The 27,388-nt window shown below is 36.8% G+C and overlaps 1 protein-coding gene across 6 annotated transcripts in view; it reads right to left on the bottom strand.

Moving 5' to 3' along the window:
* wwc3 (WWC family member 3) overlaps positions 1–27,388 on the bottom strand; it is a 56,233-nt gene that overhangs the window by 8,629 nt on the left and 20,216 nt on the right. For 2 of the 6 annotated variants that reach the window (XM_067374067.1, XM_067374070.1), the window contains exons 2-17: positions 23,844–23,953; positions 21,976–22,179; positions 19,963–20,039; positions 18,242–18,321; positions 11,945–12,074; positions 11,246–11,377; positions 11,023–11,096; positions 7,497–7,745; positions 6,609–6,698; positions 5,394–5,411; positions 4,765–5,315; positions 3,919–4,039; positions 3,043–3,123; positions 2,834–2,920; positions 2,506–2,701; positions 2,118–2,294 (exon numbers count right to left, since the gene is read on the bottom strand). In XM_067374067.1, the coding sequence (XP_067230168.1) occupies positions 2,118–2,294; positions 2,506–2,701; positions 2,834–2,920; positions 3,043–3,123; positions 3,919–4,039; positions 4,765–5,315; positions 5,394–5,411; positions 6,609–6,698; positions 7,497–7,745; positions 11,023–11,096; positions 11,246–11,377; positions 11,945–12,074; positions 18,242–18,321; positions 19,963–20,039; positions 21,976–22,179; positions 23,844–23,953 (2,377 nt within the window). The remainder of the gene's footprint in view (positions 1–2,117; positions 2,295–2,505; positions 2,702–2,833; positions 2,921–3,042; positions 3,124–3,918; positions 4,040–4,764; positions 5,316–5,393; positions 5,412–6,608; positions 6,699–7,496; positions 7,746–11,022; positions 11,097–11,245; positions 11,378–11,944; positions 12,075–18,241; positions 18,322–19,962; positions 20,040–21,975; positions 22,180–23,843; positions 23,954–27,388) is intronic. The other 4 variants (XM_067374073.1, XM_067374071.1, XM_067374069.1 and 1 more) reach the window with 3 other exon arrangements.

Genomic DNA, 27,388 nt, shown 5'->3' with positions numbered 1-27,388 from the left:
GACAACATTGAAAAATGGCAGATGGAGCAATAATAACTCACATGATCCATGATTACATGATATTTTTAGTGATATTTGTGAATTGTCTTTATAAATGTTTCGTTAGCATGTTGCTAATGTACTGTTAAATGTGGTTAAAGTTACCATCGTTTCTTACTGTATTCACGGAGACAAGACTGTCGTTATTTTCATTTTTAAACACTTGCAGTCTGTATAATGCATAAACACAACTTCATTCTGTATAAATCTCTCCAACAGTGTGTAATGTTAGCTTTAGCCACGGAGCACTATCAAACTCATTCAGAATCAAATGTAAACATCCAAATCAATACCATACTTACGCGATTAGACATGCTGCATGACGAACACTTTGTAAAGAACAATTTTGAGAGTTATATTAGCTGTGTGAACTTTGTTTATGCTGTTAAAGGCAAACGCAAGCTCCGTGGGCGGGGAGCGTGAGCATTAAAGGGGCCGCAGCCTAAATCGGCTCATATTAAATGATGCCCCAAATTAGGCAGTTAAAAAAATCAATTAAAAAAAAAAAAAATCTATGGGGTATTTTGAGCTGAAACTTCACAGACACATTCAGGGGAAACCTTATACTTATATTACATCTTTTAAAAAGACGTTCTATGGCACCTTTAATATTTTTATTATAATTTAAATTATAAAGAAATACTATTTTTCTGTAAAAATTTTTATTAACATTAATAATAATAATAATAATAATAATACATTTATTTTAAAAAGATTACAATATTTTGGCAGGAAACTCTAAGGACATTAAAGGATCATGTATTATACAGAAGCTTGTCAAATTTGCACCTATTTTTGTGCTTCTCCCAGACACCTTTCCTGAAGATGGCGGAGTTTTAACAACTTGTGCTTCAGATACTCAACAACAACAAAGCTGGAGAATCTCACGCAGCCAAAATGCCAGAAATTGTCAGTAACGGTGTTCAGCCTTACATTGTTCCAACCGGAGTCAGACTCAGAAAGAAGTTACAACTTTTAGAATGCAACTTGACATTTCTGAATGGTTAGTGGATAAATGTTAATAGTTGTTGTGGAGTTAAGTTGATTCAACTCATCAACTAGCATGTACCATCATGTTAATCTTTTGTGCAAATCCAGCATTGAACTGACCCTCATTTGTGGAGCAAGAGATTTGCACAAAAATATACAAATTTACAGACTTTCCTTCATAAATGAAATTCAACCACAGTGTCCTCAGTGGGCACATATATTGTATATATCCAGCTGCTACAGCGAGAAAACAAATGGCGGACTGCTGCGGCTCACTCAGGGCGGTATCTATACTAACAGGGCAGATCATCACCTGTCATGGGCGGGGCTTCCCTACTCTTCGTACGAGTAAGGGGAAATCTGGAACCGCTTGTTTGGAGAGACCATTAATGATTTATGGGGATTATAAAAAAGGAATGGGTGGATTTACCATTATAGGCTGGTTGTTTACACACACTGTGGACACACATCTGTGTTCAAACACCTTATAATAGTGAATTTTGCATAATAGGTCCCCTTTAAGGTCACCATGAAATCAAAATGAACAATTCTTATTTCTCATTAATAATGATTCATCTGTGCCAGACATTTTAAATGATTTATCATATCATAAAAAATGTTTTAAAAAAAATCATGTGCCCTTGTAATCTTTAAACAATCTTGCAAACGTCAATGACCTAACGGTGAATCAATTCCCGCTCTATATTTTTTTTTCTTTTTTAAGAAGCTGAGAAGAACATTTTTCTTTACAACAGATAAAAAAAAAAGATGATCGCAACTTCTGTTTCATGCCGACTTTAAAATGTCTCTTTTGTTGACAACAGATTTATAAACGATTGGGAAGATGGTTGGCGCATGTTGCATTTTCAAATGTTGCATGTTATAAGTGACCCAAGTTTGTGTGGAGCACTAAATTAAAATGAATAAACAAATTAGTAAAATGTGACCACAATTTAACTAAAATGAAGGAACAAATAATTGAGGGTCAGTAAATGACGACAACATTTTCATTTCTGAGTGAACTATTCTTTTAATTAAAGCACAATGGCAGTCAAGGGTCATAAAAGTGTCCAGTGCTGTGATCTCACCTCAAGCTTGCCTTGCCCTTCGTTCTTTTCCTCCTCTTCATCCATAATGCGGCGGGGTTGAATGAGGCGGCTGTGCTCGGGCCTGTGGTTCTCTGTGCTGTGGATCTGCACTTTGAGCCACTGGAAGATCATTTCTGTGCTGCCGGCACATTCTGTCAGTGAGACCTGAACAGAACCCTGAGCCACAAACAGATAGGGGTCAGTATCACATCATCTCACAGCAACAAGCGTGAACCATATTGAACACTAAAGCTATACATTTTAACAACTTTAAATGTTCATTTTACATACAGTTGGGTCTAAAACTACTCCTAATTTTATTCTTTTATTAAATACAAAATGTTTCATTACAAATCAGTATAATATCCCAAGTGAATTTTAGTCTAACCAGCAGTTCTTCTTGAGCGACGGGTCCTACAGTGCAGAGGTTTAACTGTAAGGCATGGGCCCCGGGGCCTCCAGCACTCAGGGGGATCCGGAAGCCCTCATTAAAGCTGAGAAGAGATTGAGGCTCCTGGGCCTTACAGCAGTAATATGTGCAGGGCCGACTGGAGTCCACCGGGAGAACATGAACCTTCACAAATCTAAAAGAGAGGTAAACAAGGTGATAAAGTGACACGTGAATGTGTACATGTGCAGTAAATAGTTTCTGCAGGGGCCATCACTGCAGTCGAGCAGGATGAGTGCATTAACTGATGTAAGAAGAGAGTACTTACACTTTGCATCCATCTCTAATGATGGGCTTGCTTAAATTTCTCATCTGAAGGATATGCAGCAGCAAAAACATGCCATTTGAATCATATCTGTAAAAGAGCCGCCCAGAGTGAATGAACGAACAAATTAATGTTTTAATAAGAGTGATTTGGTACTTTATAATGAGGGAAGTGTACGTGCAGGTATGTTTATGAGAGTGTGTGCTGCTTACAGAAGACCAAGCTGAATCTGAACTGGCTCTGAGGCTGTGATGTCTTGGACAAAACTGACTTCTTCTGATTCCTCTGTCCTACTGGATAGAGACATTTAGACATAATTATAACACAGCAACAACTTACTATGACTGCATGTAAGTATAGACTACTGTTCAAAAGTTTGGGGTTGGTGAGATTTATTTTATTTTATTTATTTTACATTTTTTAAGAAGTCTCTTGGCTTTATTTATTTTAATGGAAATAATTTGAAATATTACAATTTAAAATAAATGTTTTCTATTTTAATATATATTTAAAATGTAATTTATTCCTGTGATGGCAATGCTGTATTTTCAGCAGCCACAACTCCAGACTTCAGTGTCACATGATCCTTCAGAAATCATTCTAATATGTTGATTTGATGCTTTAGAAACTGTTGGAAAAGTTGTGTTGCTTACTATTTTTGTGGATACTGTGATATATATATATATTTCAGTATACTTTGATGAACAGAAAGTTCAACAAAAGAACAGCATTTATTTGAAATAGAAATGTTTTGCAACATTATAAATGCCTTTAATGTCACTTGTAAACAATACAAGTACACATTCCAAAGTAGGAACATGCCAACATGAAGATTACAAAAAAGAATTTGTACATTGATGGGGGTTTTTTCACAACCCAAATTGTCTGAAAATTGCAGGATTATGGAGATATAGTAAGTTTTATTATACAAAGACTACTTTTATAGTATTTTTGGGAGCTTGACAACCCATGGTCAATACTTTATTTTCTTTCATGGGTTTGGAATGTCATGAGGGTAAATGAATTGATGAATTTTTGGTGAACTATCACTTCAAAGTCTTTATCTTTATTACAGAATATCCTCTCACCTTCTGCTCCAGGCTTCAAACACCCCACTGTCTGTTGCCAAAATATCTTCATTTACTCCAGCAGACACTCGTCTTGCTCTTCTGCTGGTCCGACTTGCACTTTTACAGCGCAGGGTTACTCCTATATGGAGTCACATATATACAGAGACACCAAAATAACCAAAACCAAAACAGAAAATGTAAATCATTTAACATCAAAACAGTGTGATTAAATGTTTAAAATTAATTTTTTGGTAACACCTTACTTTAAGGTTCCATTTGTTAACATTACTAACATTGAAAAATACTTCTAAAACATTTATTAATCATTAATGTAAATGTAAACATTTATTAATATATTATTAAAATTAAAAATTGTATTTGTTAATATTATTTAATGGAGGTGTGCAGTTAAACACATTTATTCAATTTGACAATATATTCATTTTGAAAAAGAAAAATGCCTTTTTTATAAGCATTTCAAATGATCAACAGTTTTCTATCTTTAGAGAGTTAGTTCATCCAAAAATGAAAATTCTGTTATTAATTACTCAGCCACTGTCGTCACGTGTAATATTTTAACAATGTCTTTACTACCTTTTTGGGCTTTGAAATTGGTTATGACATTGCTGCGTAAAGGGATGTCAGAAGCTCTCGAATTTCATCAAAAATATCTGTGGTCTTATTTTTGGTCTAACAGGTTTGGAACGACATGAGGGTGAGTAATTAATGACAGAATATTCATTTTTGGGTGAACCCTTTAAAAACGAACTGAATGCATAACACTTCAATTATGAAAAAGATTCATAGCAACTGTATATTTTAAATCGATCACTCATTTGCGATTTCCAGGTTGTTATTCATCACCTGTCGAGCTATGTGTTCCTTGGAGAACTCCGTCTCTATGGCTCTTCCCTTCCAGGAGGTGTGCAGTGGCTGGGATTCCCATTTCCCCTTCCCCAGGAAGAGAAGTGTGCTGCTGGGATTGAGTCTGATTCCGCAGCCCTTCGGCAAGCAGCCCCCTGCTGGCCACCTCCATATACTCCTCTGTCATCTGGGCCAGAGGGCAGTCCTGTGGGGCCGAGTGGTAGGGGGTGTCCATGGGGGAACTGGGAGGGGAGAGCGACGAGAGCGAGGATCGAGAGGAGAGAGAGGTGAGAGACTGCGGTGTGTCGTGCGAACGCTTTGGGCCGAAGGCTGAAACGTCCCTACTGTGGGTCTCCAAGGGGAGAAGGTAGCGGAAAGAAGGGTCCAGAACATCAGAGTTTCCTTCTGTTCGCTCATACTGGGGTAGGCCGTAGATGTCGGTGAAGCTGACGGAGCTGAGAGAACCACGGCTGGATGCCAAAGAGCCACGACTGGAGGCTAAAGAGCCACGGCTACTGCTGGAGGACACTGTCAGATTACTGGCTGATAGGCTGCACACAGAGAGAAATGGTCATTTTGGGTTGATGTGGTTACACATCCTGTATTTGTCTTTGTGTTTTTATTATTACCTCTTTTGATTAGGGGTGCTAATTGACAAAAAAAGAAAAGAAAAAGCACATTACATGATATGCTTCTGAATCAAATCAGTAGCCAATAATCACACTGAATATTATATCAATATCTGCAGAAAAAAAAAGCCAAATGAATTTAATACATAATTGTCCCAGATAAAAAACGATTTACAAAAAAGAGGCTTCAAGAGTCAATATGTTGTTTATTTTATTCGAATATAAGTGTACTAGTTGTGTATTAGTGGGTACTGTGTGTGAAAAAAATAAATAAAATAAAATAAATTTTATATATATATATATTTATTTATTTATTTTTATTTTATTTATTTATTTATTTTATACCACACACTGTCAGTTTGACATTCATTTTTCTAATTAAGTTAATAATAATAATAATAATAATATATAATTATTACATTTAAAAGATAATTAATTGTACTAAATTAATGTGTTAAAATCTCAGTTCACCCCAAAATGAAATCTGTCATTAATTACTCACTCTTATGTTGTTTCAAACCCATAAGATCTTCGTTCAAATTAAGATATTTTTGATGAAATCCAAGGGTTTCTGAACCACACATAGGCAGCAACGTCATTGCACCTTTTGAGGTCCAGAAAGTTAGTAAAGACATCATTAAAATGGTCCATGTGACTACAGTGGTTCAAGTTTATGAAGCGACGAGAATACTTTTTTTTGCGCAAAAACAAAAGCGGTTCTGTGTTTTCGTCTGAATGCTGTACATGTGAGCAGCACGTCGGCTCATTTTGGGCAGGTCCTGCGTCAGCATCACACGCATGTGTCATGCTGCTCACGTGTACAGCACCGACCAATACATTTTTGATTAAAATCGTTATTTTTGTTTTGTTTTTGTGCACAAAAAGTATTCTTGTCTCTTCATAACATTAAGGTTGAACCACTGTAGTTACATGGACTATTTTAACAATGTCATTAATACATTTCTGGACCTCAAAAGGTGCAATGACGTTGCTGCCTATGTGTGGTTCAGAAACCCTTGGATTTCATCAAAAATATCTTAATTGATATTGATACCGAAGATGAGAGAAAGTCTTACGGGTTTGAAACAACATAAGGGTGAGCAATTAATGACAAAAATTTCATTTTTGGGTGAACTAACCCTTTAAACTGGCAGTCTTGATTGCTGCCTTCTGAATCAAGTTTGTATGAGGGTGTTCAGGTTGTGCGTGATGTACCTCTTCAGTTGAGAGTGTAGATAGGTGGTGATACGGGTGGCTTCCTCTAGTTGCCTCATAAGTACATTCCTCTTCTCCTGCTGTAATATCCTACACAACATACACACATTTGATACAGATTTGCCACATTTAATGAGTCAGTTTTAACTAACCATTTGATGTCTGCTTGATCTCATAGTGACTGTCAGTGACTGTCAAGAATCATAGTGACTGTAGATCATAAATGCAATACTATTGTTCATTGTGCAAAACTAGAAATGATTTTAGTATATGGTCTGCCAGAAGTAAACTACAGTTGTATAAGACTTATGCAATTTCATTTTGACCATCATAACAAAATGTTATTCTACCATTTTATGGCTCCTAATGTGACAAAGAAAACGCATCAATATCCATAGAATAATAGAAAAACATGCAGGTGGGTTATGGAATCTGATATGCATAATGACGTAATATGAAAAAAAGACCCCTATATGTCTCAGCTGAGGTCTCGGACATAAGACACTCATAATGAGCAGATCAGATCTGGCACAAGCACATCTGCTTTGTTCAATGGGGAAATGAGGGCACCCTTATTTACCTCTGCAGGCATTTACAAAACTTTTACCAAACTATTTTGTTCGCAAGATTTGCTGATAACAAATACATAATTCCACCACCATGTTTTCAGTGGAGTTATATTATGTTTATGGGATGTGCTTTTCTTTATCGCCATGTTAGTGCAACCTTTCTTTTTTCGCATGGTTGTAACACACTTTACTTCGGTGTATCCTTGAGACATTCTGCCAATTAAAAGTGCAACAATCCATTAGAAGTGACCTTCGTTTAGAAAACTACATACATTAAACATACACATACATGACTGTGTATTAAGAAATAAATTCTGACCTCTGATTGGCTCCCTGACTCTGGACAATCTGGGCCTTCATGACCTCCTCCTCCAGCCTGCGTTTCTCCTCCTGCAGCTGGAACAAAGTCTCAGAGGAGTGCTGCTGCTGGCTGAGCAGAGTGATCTCCTGGAGCAGGGCTTCCTTCTCCCGCAGCAGCTGCAGACAGTCCAAATCCCGGTCGGCCTCTGCGCGTCCTGACCAGCTCTCACTGTCCAACTGGGCCAACTGATGCTGAATACTGGACATCCTGAGAGACAGAGACAGAAAGAGAGAGAGAGGGATCATCTTAACTTCTGTAAACAGATAAATGCTAGAGGAAATGTCAATCAGATGAAATTACTGTGTTCACATAGGCTACACATATAGTTATACGATTACTATTACATAAATTTAATACTACTAATTCCACCATTCAAAAGTTAGCCAGCCAAAAGTTTTTTTTTTAAACATTAACACTTTTATTCAAGACAGATGCATTAAATTCGATCAAAAGTATGACTTTTACATTGTTACAAAATTTTTTAATTTAAATAAATGCTGTTCTTTTGAACTTTATAATAATCCAGAAAATAAATGTAGCAAGGTTTCCACAAAAATATTAAGCAGCACAACATGATTTTAACATTGATAATGTTAAAGAAACATGATAAATGTTTCTTAAGCAGCAAATCAGCATATTAGAATGATTTCTGAAGGATCATGTGACACTGAAGACTGGAGTACTGATGCTGAAAATTCAGCTTTGCCATCACAGGAATAAATTACATTTTAAAATATATTAAAATAAAAATAGCTTTTTAAATTGTAATAATATTTCACCTTTTTGATCACATTTGGATTTCAAAACTGAAAAGAAAGTGTAGTATAATAATGGCATGTTCAGGATGTAATATTTTTGATATGCGTATGTGTGTTTGTAAAAGGGCTGGCAAAAACATTTAGGAGCAAACAGACACTGCAGCTTTATGTTTGGCATGAGAAATTGTGTTTCTGCACTTTGGAGTTCAGATATTGTGACTCAGTCAGAGAGCATGCAAGTTTCCACAGCTTTCTTCTTCTCTCAGCTCAGTCTCTTTTCCCCTTTCCCCCTGCTTTCTCTCTCTCTGATGTCATACCTGGCACTCAGTGGCCAGCTCTGTTGCTATAGAAACATGCATCTTGTAAAAAGGTTTGCATGAAGCCGCTGTTATAACACAGACAGAAGCCAAAAACTCCAGCACCAGTTTCTCCTAAAATATAGAGGAGCTTCCAAATGTAATGTAGGCCACATCAATCCACCACTCTACTTTTATACAAACCACTAAAATCTACAGTGAAGTACTAGCAACATTATTACACAGCAAATCCAGACAGGGTTTCCCTTAAAGGCAGAGGATGAGGCACATGATCACACTCTCGGGAATCACAGCCAGGCTAAAAAGTCAAGTCCTTAGTCAAAAAACTTCTGCTCCTTGAAATCACATGACTGAAATCAGGTGCTTTGGGAGGTGTGATACAACTTTCAAAGTGATTTGACTTATATTTGCATAGTAGATGAAAAATGGGTGGAAATTCTATATTAACATGGGGCCCCATGCATATCTAGGAACCAGAATATCATATAGAGGTGGGCATTTTCAATTTTTGACGCATTCCATCGTCATCCATCAAATCAAAAACATTGTTATTTTTTTTAAATGATACTGAATTCTCACTTTCTGGGTCCCAGTTCGCCTACCACTGTTTTTGTGAAGAAAGAGTATATAGTTTTGGGTGTGTAGCAGAATAGTAGGCAAGCTTTGGGACATATTTTGTCATAGTTGCGTTTTTTTAAGCACTCTGTTGCTTAGTTATGTGCATCCTGTCACTGTTTAAACTGCCCTGTCAACCATTTTGTCACAGTTAAAATCCTCAACATTCAATTTAAAATAAAGCCCTACTGTATCGGAGAGAAATGTAGTGGCACGTTGCTCTGCAAGTTGTGAATCTTTCATATGGAGAACACTTCTCGTGTGTTTGCATAATGATGCAATTAAAAGTTAATTACCAATCTTTATAAAAGTTCATATTGTTGTTGTAGATGAAATATAATGTGGATAACATTGAATAAATATTTTTTCGTCAGGTTAGATACTGATTATTTATCACTCAAACCCCTTAACCGTCGGTATCACAAATCCACCATGTTTGTAGTTTTAAAATGTTTTATTTGTGTTTGTAGTTCTAATCAAATCCTCGTTCAATGCACAATGGGTTGTGGGTAATATTAGCCATTAGAGTGTGATCTGCACTTTGAATTCTAACAGGAAATAGTAGACCATTTATGCATCTCTGGAATACTCATTTCAACATACTAGATTTGGGACACACTAATTCTAATTTTGAATATTTTGGACGGATAGCATGTGAATTGAGACACAGTGACTGACTTTGGAATTCTGTATATATGTGACCCTGGACTTGTCTGGCTATCACCAGGCCAAGCTCAATTTAAAATTGAACATTGGTCTGGGGAGTTTGCTATGTATTTCCTACTGCACAAGAGGCGTGATCAACGGGCATTATTCATGCCATTGGACAGTCCTTCAACCAATCAGATCAACGATCCGGGTGACGTACTTTTGCAGTGTGACGCGAAAACTCCAGACAGGTTTAGTTTGTATTGGTTTGTAGCATTGATCAGCGGTTTGCAGAAGCAGCAATGGCATCGAGCGAGTTTTGCAGGTTGTGCAAAAAAAAAAACATGAAAGTGAGTGGTATTTACATACACTCGAGTGATTTGTTTGCTAAACTAAAGAAGTCATTTAGCATTGTTGAGAGGTTAAAAGGAATTGGATTGACAGTCGTGCGAGAGACGTCATCGTGTTATACCCGCCCAGAGCCATAGAAAGAGCTCTGTACCCGCCAATAGCGAGCAAGGTGGATAAGCCAGTCTGTGATTGGTTCCTGCAAAAGTGTAACAGCTGCAGCAGAAATTAATGTACGGGTTTCCAGACTGAGTTGCCGGGCGAAATCAAATCGCCGGCAGAACAGGCTGGGTTTACCCAGTCTAACCCTGATTTTTCTTTCTTTCTTTAAAAAATTATTAGGATATTAATAAAGGATCATGTTCCATGATAATATTTTGTAAATTTCCTCCCATAAATATATAAAAAATGTATTTCTGTAAGTAATATGCAATGCTAAGGACTTCATTTGGACAACTTTAAAGGCGACTTTCTCAATATTTAGATTTTTTGCACCCTCAGATTCAGATAACTTGGCCAAATATTGACGTATAAAACTCAATTAAAAACAAATGGACCCTTATGACTGGTTTTGTGGTTCAGGGTCACATATCGTATATACAAACTTTTAACAACCTGAGAGCTCATGGTAGGTCTGTCTTTAAATGTTTATAGGTTATTCTGAAAAATCTATTTCTCTATAGATTCTCTATATGACCATTGATTTTATTTTACTTCCAGCAACCGACTGTTGTGCAGTGTTGTTATATGTTTGTTGTAAATAACAGTTATACAGTGCATTTTTGCAAATCCACTAACTTTTTCTTAGCCTCTTCATACTGCCAATTGAGTTTGACTCTGTCTGCAAGCAGTGATGACTCCTGGTTGCCAAACTGTAAGAGAGGAATTACAATCAATTGTAAATTATTGAGCATATACGACTTTAATTGTATCTCTGTGATGGCACAAAATCATAGTCAAATGTAAAACAATTGAAACTTCAGTTGCAAAACAAAGCACAAAGCAATAAATCATGACAAACCTCTCCCATTAGATCGGTCTGGCAGCCTGTGTCTGTGTATTGTTGTACACTACAGGAGTCACCCAGGGTTTCTGCATTGTTGGCCACCTCGTTAATGGAGTCACAGAAGTTCAGCGTCAGCTTGGCCAGGCTCTGTGCACAACAAAAGAATAACAAATTAAAGTGATATTCATAACAGAAGTTCCCAGTAATCAGTTATGACCACAAGATGGCAGCACCTCTTAAAATAAAAGATATTTGAGAGGAGGCTGAAGGTGTTAAAATGACTATTATATTAGGGGAGATATGAATGTCTATTCAGTATGTATTGGTGCATTCAGTACACAGGAACTATATAAGAATTCTTAAAGTCAACGTCAATTGCTGTTTATTTTACACCTCAGTAATGTGACATAATTCTGAGTGCATCAGGATTTTCAATGAGAAAAAAAAAAAATTAGGTCAGGACTTGATTTTATCCATTAGGGATTGACTGGATTGTGAAAAGTGGGTGTTACACCCCAGAAAAGAGCTGAACTGAATGAGAGTTTACTAAAACAACACTGTCATGATGTGTTTCCACAGTTCCACATACTTTTTTAACTACATTCTCTGTTACCTTGGCATTAAATCACAAATAATAAACAAATAAAAATAAAATACATTTTCACTTTCAAGAAAAAAATCTATGAATATGATGGACTTAAGAGTCTATCTGACCTGGATGAGGTCCTGCCTCTCCTTCTCGCCGGTGCTGATGGCCTTTTTAATGCTGCGGAGTTCGCTGAAGATGGCCTGTGCTTCATCTAATTTGTAGTTGGTCTGACTGCTGGACATCTTCCGGTCAATTCTGCTCAACACAACAAACAAGTGAACAAACCATCAGCCATGCTGTTAATCTGCTGACATTAATTGTTATTGAGGTAATGGGAGTAGAAAAGAATAGAAAATACAAACATACAGGTTTCCTTCTTACAAATAATACATTGGAGAAGGTCTAGTACAGAGGTCCTCAACTCTGGACCTCGAGATCAACTTTCCTGCAGAGTTCAAACAATCAAACACGAAGCTAATCAAGGTCTTCAGCATTACTACAAAGTTGGAGGTAGGTATGTTTAATCCAGGTTGGAGCTAAACTCTGCAGGAAAGTGGATCTCGAGTTCCAGAGTTGAGGACCTCTGGTCAAATTATTAAACAATCTGTTGCTGTGAATGCAGCCCGGATGAATCTAAATGTAGATCGACATTGCGTTCTATTCTCCATGGCCAAGCCCAGACTGTGCCTGGATTTGTATGTTCATAAACATCTAAATACGGTTTAAAGAATCTTACCCTCTTAGTGCTGCTCAACTAATTATAAAGAGTTAAACTAGCAATGACATCAGAGTTTATTTACGCCAAACAGGGTGTTACTCTACCAGAGCCAAGCCAACATCACTGCTCCACACAAAGCTAATATGCCGCCATCCAAGTCATACAGTATTGTGTGAGAATGTTAAAGAGAGAGGGAAAAACTCTCTTGAAGAGAAAACGTGAGATGGCAGCGGTAGACGTGAGCTTAGATTTATTAAAACTTGCCTTGCTGACCTGTCTAACAGACTGGTTAACCATTTAGCCATGTTGGAATAATATTGTTTTAACTTAAACCAGCTTCTGGTCTCAAAGGCATAATAATTAGGCGAGTGAAACTGGAGAGCACTGCACTAAAACCCTCCCGTCGGGGAATGTCTGCCTTCTAAAGCACCAAAGCACTGTGGGATATATATCCTCCAAAGTGTAATGCCTGAAATGTTGGTCATAGAGACAGGATGCCATTCTAGAAACAGAAACAACCAGCTTAAAAAATGTGTAAAAATGCCTTTCATCAATTTGAACTGGAAAGCAAGAAGAAATGTTTTGTTTCTCGATATACAATTGCATACAGCCAAAACGATAACATCTTAAGCTGCCATACAGATCCTAATGGAAATTAAGTAATGAAATATATGATACTCAAGTTGACAAAATTGATGGTTATAATCACAGGAATGGGGGAAAGACTGCGTAAAGCATGTCTTTTACATCAGCGTGTCTCTGGCGTGGCGCCTGAGCTCCTGCCATAGGCCACTTCCTGCAGGCCACCCTCCTCCAACAGCAGGTACTGTCAGCTTGCCTGCCCTGCCTCTTCCTCTCCTCTTTTCCACACAAGCAGGGCTTTGTTTCCCCCCTTCAAACCTCCAACCTTTCACAGCCCTGCCTGACCAGCACCCGAGTCTGCCAGGCTACTACGGACATCTACCCACCCTTTCCAACCCGTTACCACAGCGCACGACTGCCTGGTGACACAGAACAGACGTTCCGGCTGCTAATTCTTAAGACGCACAAAGTGAAAAAGACAGGATGAAAGGGGAGGGAGGAAGTGACCTTATTAGGACCATTCAAATTTAAGTTGTCCTATAGATATATGAACAAACTTCTTATAAAGTGTGTATTAAATTAAGATTAATCTCTCATCTAAACACTCATATTATGACATGTTTTGGCACAATCTGATCAAATTAAAGTCTAAAGCCTGTTAGATCCAGAGTGGCTTATAAGATAAATGGTGTACGATTTCAAAACACGCTGCTTCATGAAGCTTCGAAGCTTTACAAATCTTTTATTTTGAATCAGTGGTTCCGAGCGCATATCAAACTGCCAAAGTCACGTGAACTACTGAAGTTTCAAAACACTTATGACGTAACGAAGCCTCGTCTACTGAAATCATGTAATTTTGGCGTTCTGAACCACTGATTCGAAACAAAAGATTTGTAAAGCTTTGACGCTTCATGAAGCAGTGTTTTGAAATCGCCCATCACTAGATATTGTGGAATAAAGTTGCTATTTTGTTATTTTTGGAGCACAAAATGTATTCTCATCGCTTTATAATAATTAAGGTTGAACCACTATAGTCATACAATATGAACTGTTTTAAATGTGTTTTTATTAGCTTTCTGGGCAATGAAAAAGGGAGTGTTCTTGCTGGCAAAGCAGGCCTTACTGAGCCATTTTTTTTCCATCAAAAATATCTTAATTTGTGTTCTGAACAAAGGTTTTATGGGTGTGAAACAACATGAGGGTGAGTAATAAATGACAGAATTTTCATTTTTGGGTGAACTAACCCTTTAATAAATTTCTTATTATCAATGTTGAAAACGTTCTGCTAAATATTTTTGTGGAAACTAACATTTTTTAAGCATTATTTGATGAATAAAAATTTCAAAGTAACAGCATTTATCTAAAATATAAATCTCTAGTAACATTTTAAATGTCTTTACTGTCAACTTTGATCAGTTTAATGCATTTTCACTGAATAAAAGTTTTTTTTTGAACAGAGCATTAAAACTCACTTTCTAATTAGAGAGAGAGAAAGAGAGAGAGAGAGAGAGATTTATTAGTATGTTACTATGTAATTAAAATAAAAAATCATCACTTAATTCTATAAAAACAATGTCTTTTGGAGAGTCTCTCGAACAGCAAAGCTTTGATGCGACTTCTCAGTGCAGTGACCGCTGTTCAGACACTAGCAACACATTATCTTAAAATACTCAACTAAACATTAGACTGACTTCAAATAAAAAGTAAGAAATTACAGAGGCCCCCAGGCTTGGATGACTCATGTCAAGAGGGAGCTTCCATTTTCTTAAAGCGCTGAGTAAAGAAGAGTTAATCTTGCTATTCTGGGAGCAAGTAGAGTTGTGTTCTATCTAAGAGATAAGGGCCCTCACTGGGATGCAGGAAGCAGAGAGGAATTTGCTTCCAGATATCTCTGTGTTTTTCAAAATGCTTTCAAGCACTTTTTGCCCCCTCTTCATCTCTTCCCACCCCTCCTCTCGCTCTCTCTACCCCGGACTCTCACTCTTTCTCTGCTTATTGAGCTTTTCCTGCCTTGGCAACCCATAGTCAACTGGTGCATCCTCTTCCTGAGGTGGAGTCACCTTTTCCAGACATCCACACACACACAAAAAGCTTTTTTGTTGGTTTAGGTAAAATTCCCTACACATATTCCCGGATCACTTTAAATAAATCTAAATAGATGAAAAATGTTGAATAAACATGACAAAAAAGACAACTAACAGCTTAATTGCAATTCAAAACACCAAACTACTAATCTATTCTATTTTGTATATTTTAGCGCTAAAAGCAGTATGAGAAAAGTATGTTTAGTCAGACATTTGCAGAGCAGGTAACTAATTTAGATTTTTTTGGAGTTTGGTTTCTGGCAACTGTTTGGTTTACGGCTCCACTGAACTGAATAATAGTGAAATTAGGGCTGAAATTAGCCCTGAATGCACTAGCTAGCTATGCTAAGTATAAGGACTGCCTTGTCTAAATGAAGAACTCTTTCTACCTGACAAAATATTACTAGAGTGCTAGCAAAACAGCTATTGGTGACTCTCACACTGGGTAGGCTGTTTTAAATCTCTAACCCAAATTAAACTTTGCCGAAATGTTAAGCATATGACTCCATTCAAACTTGGCTTTGTAGCCAATTCATTATCCACATTAGTATCCATAATAACTTGAACCTCAAAGAATTGATTGGCTTCCCATTGTGCTACAATGATAAAATGCTTACTATTCAAAATGTCACCAATAGTTATAATGCCTTGTACAATATTTGGATGTCAGACATGCAAATAAAAAAATCAGAAGCTTTGAACCAAAGCATAAAACCTAAACTTACCTAAAACTTTAACACCATTTCTCCTACCTTGCAAGTATTACCATAAGCAAATCTACTTAGGCTACTTTATTCATCTGCATTAAAGCAAGTTACAACTGTTTTGAGACCGAGAGAGAATGTCTGTCTGGGCTGATTTGTGTCCGTTTGTCCGCTCCGCAGTAAAGATTACTATAAACTTATGCTATACACTATCTTTCAAAAGCTTGGGTTTGGTAAGATATTTTATTGTTTCTGAAAGATGTCTCTTATGCTCACCAAGGCTGCATTTATTATTAATATAAAACAGTAATATTGTACTATATTGTAATGCTGTAAAAACAGTAATATTGTCACATATTAATGTGATTTAAAATAAATGTATTCTTGTACTATTTTAAAGGAACACCATTCAAAACAAAGGCGTAGCTTGATGACGCCTTGATTTCGCGGAATCATGGGAGGTGTTGTCTTCACATCTACAGCCGTTGGAAAAGAATTGGGATGGGACTCGGGCAGAAATCATGTTCATGGATGAAATTATTAACGTTAGGCCGTGTGTCCACCAAAGCATTTTTAGCCAGCTGAAAATGCTAGGCGCTCTGCTTAAAATGTCTATCTGTGAGCGCTTGAGAGCGTTTTCTTCAGTTGAGGCGCTTTGTTGCTATGATACGGAACATCCATGGCACTGTTAACTTGTAAATGATTTTGCAGGAAATTGTTTCAGACTAAAAATGTTGACACCGTGTGAAATTACTTTCTATGTATTTTCAGAGAGCAGCAATATTAATTTCTCATCCATTTTGTTCCGTTCTCTGTTTGTTGATGTCGCTGTACAGCAAGAATGTTGTGACAGTTGGTCGGTGTTGTATTTGTCCCACCCTCCTCCACTCTGATTGGACGGCTGAATAAAAAGTGACAGTGATGAGTGCAGCGTTTTACTCAAAGTTCTCAGCGCTTGAGCGTGAAAAAGATGCTCAGCGATTCATTACGCTCCTGGCGTTTAAAAAACGCGGAGTTCCGATTTAAAACAATTGAAAAAGTACGCAAGCAGCTGGCAAAAATGCTTTGGTTGACACACGGCCTTACTGTAGTATGAAGCAGAGCAGGGCCGAGTGCTGTGAGAGCAGAAACGAGGCCGCTGGAGCGATTGCTAATGAGAGAGGAGCGCGATACACGTATCGAGAGCAATGAAAATTTTATTATGCCACAGTCGCCGCTTCCGCTTCTTCCAGTCAAGCGTATGTGGGGTAAAACCATGGGTAAAACAGCGCTGTTTTATCATATTAAATCAATTTGTGTGTTGAAAGTTGTTATTGTGCTACTCTGCATTCGCTCGGCGGCAGCTTGATGCAAACTGCAATAAGCTAGATCAATATTAGGCACGGTAAAACAAGGTAAGAAAGATTTTTCATTATAATTAATGTTGAAAATGGTTGTGCTGTTTAATATTTTTGTGGAAATTGTGATAATATTTTTAGGATTCTTTGATGAATATGAAGTTCAAAAGAACAGCATTTGTTACATTATAAATGTCTTTAATGTCATTTTTGATGGATTTAATGTGCCCATATTTAATACAAATTTAATGTATTTACTTTAAAAAAAATCTTACTGACCCCAAACTTTTTAATTGTAGTGTATACAAAACTAAATAAGAGTTTTACATAATTTCTAGTAATTTTGTTGTTGCCAACATACTGTCCCCATTAAGATACAGTTTGTGGGTTGAATGGAACAATACAAAAGACTGATTGACTTTGTCAAAAGTGAATTGTGCAAATACAGAGTGACATCATATGTTGTGTCTTATTTGATGTGTACTCTGTGAGCCTGTCCAGGAACCAAAGTGTCTGGGCACTTGGAAAAGTTTCAGTTAAAAGACAACTACTCAAACATAGACACACATAAACAGAAACATGAATAAACAGGAAACATAAGACAAAGCAGGAAAAGAAACTAATGAGTTTTTGACAGAGTGTATTGTTAATTATCGTCAATCACGAAAACTGTGTGTGTGTGTGTGTGTGTGTGTTAATACAATTTTATACAGTTTTACATTTTAAAATGTGATGGTGTGCTATAGTGTTCAGAGTGATTTAGAGTGCTTTGCTATGTCATTGCTAGGCTGTTCTTGTTGGTTGCTAAGTAATTTCTTACTGTTCCAAAGTCTAAAGAGTATGGATGCATATTTCCCCTTTTAGTTGTCATCTGCCAGACAAAAATCTGATCGCTTAAACAAAAAGTAGAACACCTCTCCCCAAACAGAACATATTGCATGCCGAAGTCTGTGTGTGTACAAGTGTGTGAGGAAGGGTTTAACTCAGTTTAACTCACTCCTGTAGGGTCTCCACTCCCATTTCCTTGTACTGTAGCTCCTGTCTCATTTGAGCCAGCTCCTGTTTAAGTCTGGAGAGCTGTGGACACAAGAGCCACTTAGTCAATATACACATCAAAACACACAGTGGGATTCCCTCAGAGACACCATCACAAAAAACATTGAGTCACCATAAGAGACATATCTAATAGTTCCCGACCCACCCAATACACACAGGAACTTAAAACGACCTTAAACACACACATACACACAGCCCTCCCAAAACCGCAACGGAGGAATGTGGGGCCATTCAATATATATATATATATAAAAAAAAAAACACTCAGACATGTAGGTAACAGGCCACAGAAGACCAAATATGACATAATATTGAGCCTTTTTGCTACAAAATGGTTCTGTTCTATGTTAAAAGTCTTAAAGAAATAGTTAATAAATTCTGTTTATAATTATCATTTTCTCACCTTAATGTCAGGCTAAACCTTGAATGGTCTCATTTGTTTCATAAAACATAACAGAAAATTTAATTAAATTTAAATGTCGGTCAAACTCCAAAAACTGGTGTTTCATTTTCTTTCCTATATACACTCCCGTTCAGAAGTTTGGGGTCAGCGCAATTTTTTTTCTAATAAGATGCAATAAATTGATACAGTAAAGACATTTATAATTTTACAAAAGATATTATATTCTTTGAACTTTCTACTGATCAAAGATTTCTGAAAAAAAAAAAAAAAAAAAATCCAAATTTTTTTTCAACTGTGATAATCATAAGAAATATGCAAAACTGTTACCCAATCATAGTCTTGAATGAGGCACACTGATGAAAACAGTGAATAAAACAGTGGCAAAAACAGGATAGAAATTAGCCTATTACTTCTAAATTATGATGTTTTTGTGTAAAAAAAAAAAAAAAAAAAAAACATCTTTATAACATTATAAGTGAACCTCAGAGAGCATTACAAAATAAACAAATCATGTGACACTGAAGACTGGAGTAATGACTGCTTTGCCATCACAGGGATAAATTATATTTTTAAATATATTAAAACAGAAAACAGTTATTTTAAATTGTAATATATTTCACAATATTACTATATTTTTTATCAAATGCAGACTTGGTAATCATAAGAGAGAGAAAAAAAAAAATGATGCTCCCCCAAACTTCTGAATGTAAGATTTTTCTTCTAAAATCATACAATAGCTTTGAGTATGGAATAGAACAAAATGTGTGGTAAATGAAAAGTCATTCATTGAAAATCTCCTCCTCTGTAAAAGCTCTAAAATACCATTTTCCATTTGAACTGCTGTGCTATGTTCAGTTACCGCATATGCGAGAATCAAACCTCAAACAACGGCATTATGAATGAGAACTAGCGGCGTAAATATTCTTCTGAAAAAAAAAAAGAAAAGAAAAAAAAAAAACATGGTTTGGAACAAGACAAGAAATTTCTCAAATTCTCATTTCTGGGTGTACTATTCCTTTAATATGACAGATTTGTCATGAGTCATGAGTTCATCATCCACAGACAAGCTTTCTGACACAATGACTAATCCAGAGAGGTCCAGCAAGCTGTGAACCCAAATCTAGGCCTCTTCATCCTAAAGGTACCCACCTCCCCTCAACACATATACAAACACACAATCAACACAGCACATGAGGGGCCCCAGCCTCTCCCCTTGGGCCTGACGTATGAGGCATTGTTCTCAGAGGATAATGACTTACCCGTTCACGCCTACAGGCGATTTCCGCTTTGATTTGGTCAGGGTCATATTTTGCATTGGAAGAGGAACCAGAGTGAGCTATGAGAGAGAAAGATGAGTCAAAAAGTCAATCACATTATGCTCATGTGTAGCCAGTGATTGTACCTTGTAATATACATATAAATGACACATAATACAAAACAATCTCAATTATTAAATCTTAAGCTAAGAAATAAGAACACTTGCAAAAAAAGTACCATGATGATACCATGTTATATTAGATATGTATTGGTTTTCTATGACATACCTAGTACCATGTGCCATGTAGTAAACTGGCAGGACATTTCATGATATTTTGTACTTTTTTCTTTTTTTTTTTTTTGGTCAGGGTCATATTTTTCATTTGAACAATATTATTAATAATTAAGAAAATACATAAAGTAATAATAATAATAAACAGAGGAAATACAAGAGGGTCCTCGCACCTTGGTGCTCAAGCCCTAATTAATATAATCGACTGATGAGTATGCTTTTATTTTTGAATTTAAATTTATTTTGATATTTTTTGGAGGCATAAAGTAGACAATGTGAGGGTGATACAACTGTCCTTGTATCATAAATTAATATATCATTAAAAGAATGAAATTCTGGAAAAGATAACCTTATTCAGCAGTTTGGCATTATATTTCATTATTTTTTCTTAGAACAAACTTAACAAAACTGCTTTTTAAATCATCTTAATAATGTTAGTATTAATCTTAATATTAATCCTAATATTAATCGAACCCCTTCATACAGGGTCCGCCGCTTTGCCAATGTAGCAATATATTAATAATATTAAAGGGTTACTTCACCCAAAAATGAAAATTCTGTCATTAATTACTTACCCCCATGTCGTTCGACACCTGTAAAACCTTCGCTCATCTTCGAAACACAAATTAAGATATTTCTGTTGAAATCCGATGGCTCAGAAAGGCCTCCATAGTCAGCAATATCATTTCCTCTCTCAAGACCCATAAAAGGTACTAAAGACGTCGTTACAAAGTCCATCTCACTACAGTGGTTCTACAATCATTTTATGAAGTGACGAGAATAGTTTTTGTGCGGGCCGAATAGTGATGGGCCGATTTCAAAACACTGCTTCCTGAAGCTTCGAAGCGTTATGAATCAGAGTATCGATTCATGAGTCGACTCGCGTGTCAAACTGCCAAACTACTGAAATCACTTGACTTTGGCGATCTGAATCATGAATCGATACACTGATTCATAAAGCTTCGAAGCTTCAGGAAGCAGTGTTTTGAAATCGGCCCATCACTATATAAGTCGTTATTTAGTTGTTGTTTTTTTCGCACAAAACTATTCTCATCGCTTCATAAAATGATTGTAGAACCACTGTAGTGAGATGGACTTTGTAACAACGTCTTTAGTACCTTTTATGGGTCTTGAGAGAGGAAATGACATTGCTGGCTATGGAGGCCTTTCTGAGCCATCGGATTTCAACAGAAATATCTTAATTTGTGTTCTGAAGATGAACAAAGGTCTTACGGGTGTCGAACGACATGAGGGTAAGTAATAAATGACAGAATTTTCATTTTTGGGTGAACTAACCCTTTAATGATTATACCAATAATAATAATGATAATACATTTAATATTTTATATTATAAACATTTGCTTGCTGAATCAAAACCATGTACATTTTATTGTAAGTGATGGGTATAAAAAAAATGTAAAGAGATGTTTTAGTGAGAAACAGGAAGTAAGAGCAGAACTGATGAATGGTGACAGGAAAGGGAGGGGAAAGTGAAGGGAAAAGGAGGGGTGAGCTGGACTAGAGGAGGAAGGGAGGAGGCCATGGAAATACGAGTGAGGAAAGGAATAAGATTTCAGCCAATGAGTGACACTGAAGTAAGGCTGGAGTAAGAATGACTTCATTGAAATTTCACACAATATGACTAATAAGTTGGCGCAATTTTAAATGGCTGAATCAGCAGTGTGTGTGATGTGATTAAAGTGAGATGTGATGCATGTCTCACAGCTGGTGATGGAACGGTTGTCGTCCTGAGTGAGCTGGTTGAAGAGTTGCATTTCTTGCTGTGCCAGCTCGAGTCTTTGCTGTTTGATCTGATACATCTCTTTCTTGGCATTGAGAGCCTCCTGCGCCACTACCAGGTACTCCTTTAACATGCGCTCCTGCTCCTGACGCCATTGTGTGCGAGGGTTCTCTATCTGGGTCGTCTCTGGGAGAGAGAAACATCAAAAGATAGTAACTTAATCCACATATATTGGATGGATGGATGGATGGATGGATGGATGGATGGTCGGATGGATGGTCGGATGGATGGTCGGATGGATGGAAACTGCTTGACTGCTATGTTTCCTTGTAATGAATCAGCCAAATCAAGAGGTGCAACAACTCTCTTTCGCATTGAATCAGCTCAAATAATGCACTACTCTACTGAGCAGCACAAGTTATCTGGTCTGACTAAAAATAATACAAGAAACGTTACTTTGTTTTTGAAACAAATCTTTAAAGGTGTCCTAGAATGAAAAATTTAATTTATATTGGCATAGTTAAATAACAAGAGTTCAGTACATGGAAATGACATACAGTGAGTCTCAAACTCCATTGTTTCCTCCTCCTTATATAAATCTCATTTGTTTAAAAGACCTCCGAAGAACAGGTGAATCTCAACATAACACAGACTGTTACGTAACAGTCGGGGTGTACGCCCCCAATATTTGCATATGCCAGCCCAATAAGCCCATGATCATTACACAAGGGCAGCCTGTAATGTCTGGATCTGTGCACAGCTGAATCATCAGACTAGGTAAGCAAGCAAGGATAACAGCAAAAAATGGCAGATGGAGCAATAATAACTGTAAAGATCCATTTTGAGGGTTATATTAGCTGTGTAAACTGTTTATGCTGGTTAAAGCAAGCGCAAGCTCCGTGGGCAGGGGAGCACGAGAATTAAAGGGGCCGCAACCTATATATCGGTGCATAGTTAATGATGCCCCAAAATAGGCAGTTAAAAAAATGAATAAATAAAAAAAAAAATCTATGGGGTATTTTGAGCTGAAACTTCACAGACACATTCAGGGGACACCTTACACTTATATTACATCTTGTAAAAAAATGTTCGATGGCACCTTTAAATGGCACGTTTACTTCACTCAAAAATGAAATTTCGGTCATTAAGTACGGAACACAAATTAAAATACTTTTGATGAAATCCGAGAGCTTTCTGCTCTCCCTATAGACAGCAACATCATAACCAATTTCAAGGAATAGAAAGGTAGTAAAGACATTTTTAAAATAGTCCATGCTACTACAGTGGTTCAACCTTAATGTTATGAAGCGACAAGAATAATGACTTTATTCAACTATTTCTTCTCTTCCCTGTCACGTAGTAAACACAGTGCAGCACTTCTGGGTTCTACGTCAGAACACCAGCTACCATTCTGGGCCTAGAAATTGTTTATGATGTTGCTGTCTATAGGGAGGTCAAAAAGCTCTCGGATTTCATCTAAAATATCTTAATTTGTGTTCCGAAGATAAACTAAGGTCTTACGTGTTTGGAATGACATGAGGGTGAGTAATTAATGTCAGAAATTTCCTTTTTGGGTGAACTAACCCTTTAATGTAATTCAGATAATAAATAAATGGAAAATGGACAGAATTGTATTATTTATTTATCCACTTTAAGGAGCCCCCAAATACTTGAAAGGCAAATTTTGCTTTTGAATGTAATTGGGAGGATTTTCTCAGCAAATATTGATTTAGGTGATTATTAGCTAATTAATTAATCAGCATATTCAAGTCTAGTTTAACAGAAATGGCTAGATAGACCAGATGTGTAAAATATGACATTTAAAAACAGAACTTAAGAGCTGAACTTACTATTGATGTGGTCGATGTAGTAGACGCCCACCTGCTGGTCATACACCACCTCCCAGCCCAGAGGAAGCTCATCCCCCACACAGTCGGCAAAGGTCAGGGGCTTGGTAATCCTGCAGGAACGGAGAGAGAACGCCAAAATCAACATAACAGTCGGAAACACCTAAAAACTATGCTTTACAGGAATATTCTAGACAATTAGTCTTTAATAGGCAAGTGACAAAAAAAAAAAAAACCTCAACACAACAGAGTTGGAGCAGTATAACAGCAAAGCTGCTTTTGCTATTTTTCATAACACTGCTTGTTATGGCTCATGTATTTCTGGCAGTCTAAAAGCATGTGTACAAAAAAAAAATTTAAAAAATTTGTACAAAGACTCGCATTGGGACGAACAAAGCTGTGTGGAACATTCCTTGAGATCTCTAATGAATGTGTGTTCAGTCAGTCAACAGCTACTGATCTCCTCACCCCAGGTCAAAAATGTGTGTAATATAGGCACTGCAGGAAGAGACGGCCCATAAACACATTCCACACAGCAGAAAGCAGGCCTGCCCCACAGCCCACAAACACAACCAAGACACTGGATACTCTGCACAAATCACTTTTCACACTTTTGATGAACCACATCAACGCAAAGCTCTAAAACAAATCACGTTCTTCATATATCTCAGATGTCTCCTGCGAATTTTCAATGTTGAAAATATTGGCACTAAAAATTTAGGCTGGTTTCAGGTTAAACTGACCAAGATTGGATGTGTTTCTAGGAATGTCTTCTTGTGCTCAAAAACAGCTGGACAGAACACAACAGACTAGAATAGAATGCAGAAATGATGTGACAGTTCTGAAAAGCTGACGTGTTTTTAACTTCGCACAGTGTTTTAACGCAACACTCATGATGCAAGATGCTAAAAAACAGTGAGAGTTGTGACGCAATGACGTCTGTCTGAGGCCCTGTTTCCACCTGGTATTAAGATGTTTTGGTCATTTTGGTTGATCGGATCACAGGTGGACAACCCTAAATACAGATGTAAATGGGGTGTAAAAGATTTGAGCTTGTCCACTTTCGACCACTTCCTGAGGTAGTCGAAAACACATTTGACTGGATTGCTTTCGTAGTGGAAACGCTCATGTGGTTGAATGTGTTTGAGACCACCTGCTCTCTGCCTACTGACCTAATGCGTAAACATAATGGGAAGCCAAAATTGAAAAAGGAATATTTAAAAAATTAAAAAATATATTTATTTTTAAAGAGAAAAAATAAAAACTAGTCAACCTCATAGTCAACTAAAACTGATGATCCTTTAAAAGGCACATAGCACTCAAAGGTATTTATAAAAAATACCATAGTATTACCATGATTAGTGGTTCAAGAAACATAGCACCATGGTACTCTTTTGTTGGTGAGGTAACATGATCAGGCTGAAGTTGGTTGTAATGAATAATGTCTTAGGTAATTAAACATTTTGTGCTGTTAAGAGTTTTTGCGTCAGTTTTCAAAGAACTTTACTGCTTTTTTCCCCATCACATATTTTTCTTTTGTTGGTGGCATGTTGGGAAGAGCTATAAAGCATGCACAGGAGGATTCCAGGTTCAAATCCCTGTCACTGTGCCCTTGAGCTAAACACTTAACCCCTGTTTGCCCTGAGGTACGCAGTAGGACTGTCTGTGTGCTTTGACCCTTCTCTTCGTCTGTGTCAGATAACAGCAGGGTTATGAAAAGAATTCCTGGGAAGCTGTGGAACCTGCAAACAGTTAGTAAAATAAGCCCTTAATTCCAAAATTCTTTAAAAAAATCTCCAAATTAATAACAGTCAGACATCAATCGGATTTTAGTCGGAAATGTCCTGTGCATGGCTTATGGTTTTCGTTCTGAATGTTCTGACAATATTCATTTCCCAAATGAGCCCCACAGAAATGACCTCAGTTACTGAAAATCAAGACACTTAATCAAGTATTATGTGCTTCACTTTCAAAACATTTGGACAATTTTGAGATATATACAGGCTGGCTGTGTAGACTTACATAAAATCTCTGTGCTGTGGAGGCACGAGAAACATGAGAGGAGGGGAACGATGAGGAATGCTGAGATTCCATGACCCCTTGGAATTACCATCATTAACACATTTTTGACACACCATCATAATTAGTGACGTTAATCACTTAATTCCCCCTTAATTAAAGCAGTTTTAGCACATTACTCTATGGCATCCTATATGGCTATGCCCTGCAATTGGACAATTGGACAAAAAATATATATATATAAATAAAAAGATTTATATTACATATGATTTTCTGGATTATACTGCAAGAAGAAAAAAAAAAAAACAAGTGAATGTCAAGTTGACAATTACTGAAAACAGAGGACATGCTCTACACAAGAATGATTTATATTAATGTGAAAAAGTGTTCAGCACTGAGAGGTGGAATTACTTGCAATGGCCTCAAAATCCCAATGATGTCACAATAGTGATGCAATCCCTGTGATTTCAATGCAATCTTTAGACCAACAAGAGACATGGAAATATCAAGACATGATTTTTATGTTAGTATTTGCAATTTTCCATCAAACTTTCTGGGATGCTTCGAAATATAGCCAAATATGTCCAGATGAATATGCTCTCAGCATGTTAATTAAAACAGGCAATGTAATTTTTGATTTAATATAATATGTGAAAGGCAGACAGTCTCTTCCTGTCTACGTGGGAAGTTCTTGGCCAGAAAAACCTGGGATGTGGACCAGACTTTGTGCCATTTAGTCAAAGGTCTGGTTATGCTAGACTAGTCTGCTGACAACTTCTGTACCCCTCTACACATGGCATTCATGCAACACATTCCATTCAGCCACATTGAGTCTCTTTAAAACCATGTTTTTTTCTTCCCAAATGCCTCTCAGAGTTCTGTATGTCTATCATGTATATATAAAATGTTGTATATATATATATATATATATATCTTAAAGTAAGAAACTGTAAATGTATTTAGTCGTTTAAATGTTCTTGTTGAAATGAAGCACAACAAGTAGCTTTACTGGAATTCCTTGACGATTCATTTTTATGGGAAGGATAGCAAAAATTAAAAAAATAAAATAAAAGACATTACAGAAGCTGAGGCACATTCGTCAATGTCTTAAAATAACACACAGACAAAGGGCTGTTTGATCATAATGGTTCCAACACAAGCCAATACAAATATATAGCTAAGATACAAGAGAAAACACATGCACTGTGGCAATCATATCATCAAATTACAAAAATCTCTTTATTCTCCAATCAAATCCTTACTGTAACAACTATGTCAATCCTGGAATAAAGCCCAGAAAGCAGTGCTGTTATCTCGGTGCTTTGAAAGACAGAGATGAATGGGTTTGTTAGCGGGTTTATAAAGTATTGTTTGAGAGGACTTGAAATGCACTGAACTCTGTTCATTAAGATACATCTGTGCTTGTTAGTCTGTTAAAATAATCTGTGTTTGTTAAGAATCACCATTTGACATGATTCTTTAGCCTAATTAAGATAAAGTGTTTATTTTTTATGGAACTAGCTGCTCAA

The sequence above is a fragment of the Chanodichthys erythropterus genome, chromosome 21 (genome assembly GCF_024489055.1).
Source record: "Chanodichthys erythropterus isolate Z2021 chromosome 21, ASM2448905v1, whole genome shotgun sequence".
In the NCBI taxonomy this organism is placed as follows: Eukaryota; Metazoa; Chordata; class Actinopteri; order Cypriniformes; family Xenocyprididae; genus Chanodichthys; species Chanodichthys erythropterus.
Note: the sequence above shows the minus strand (reverse complement) of the source record. Positions and strands in the feature narration are given on the sequence as shown.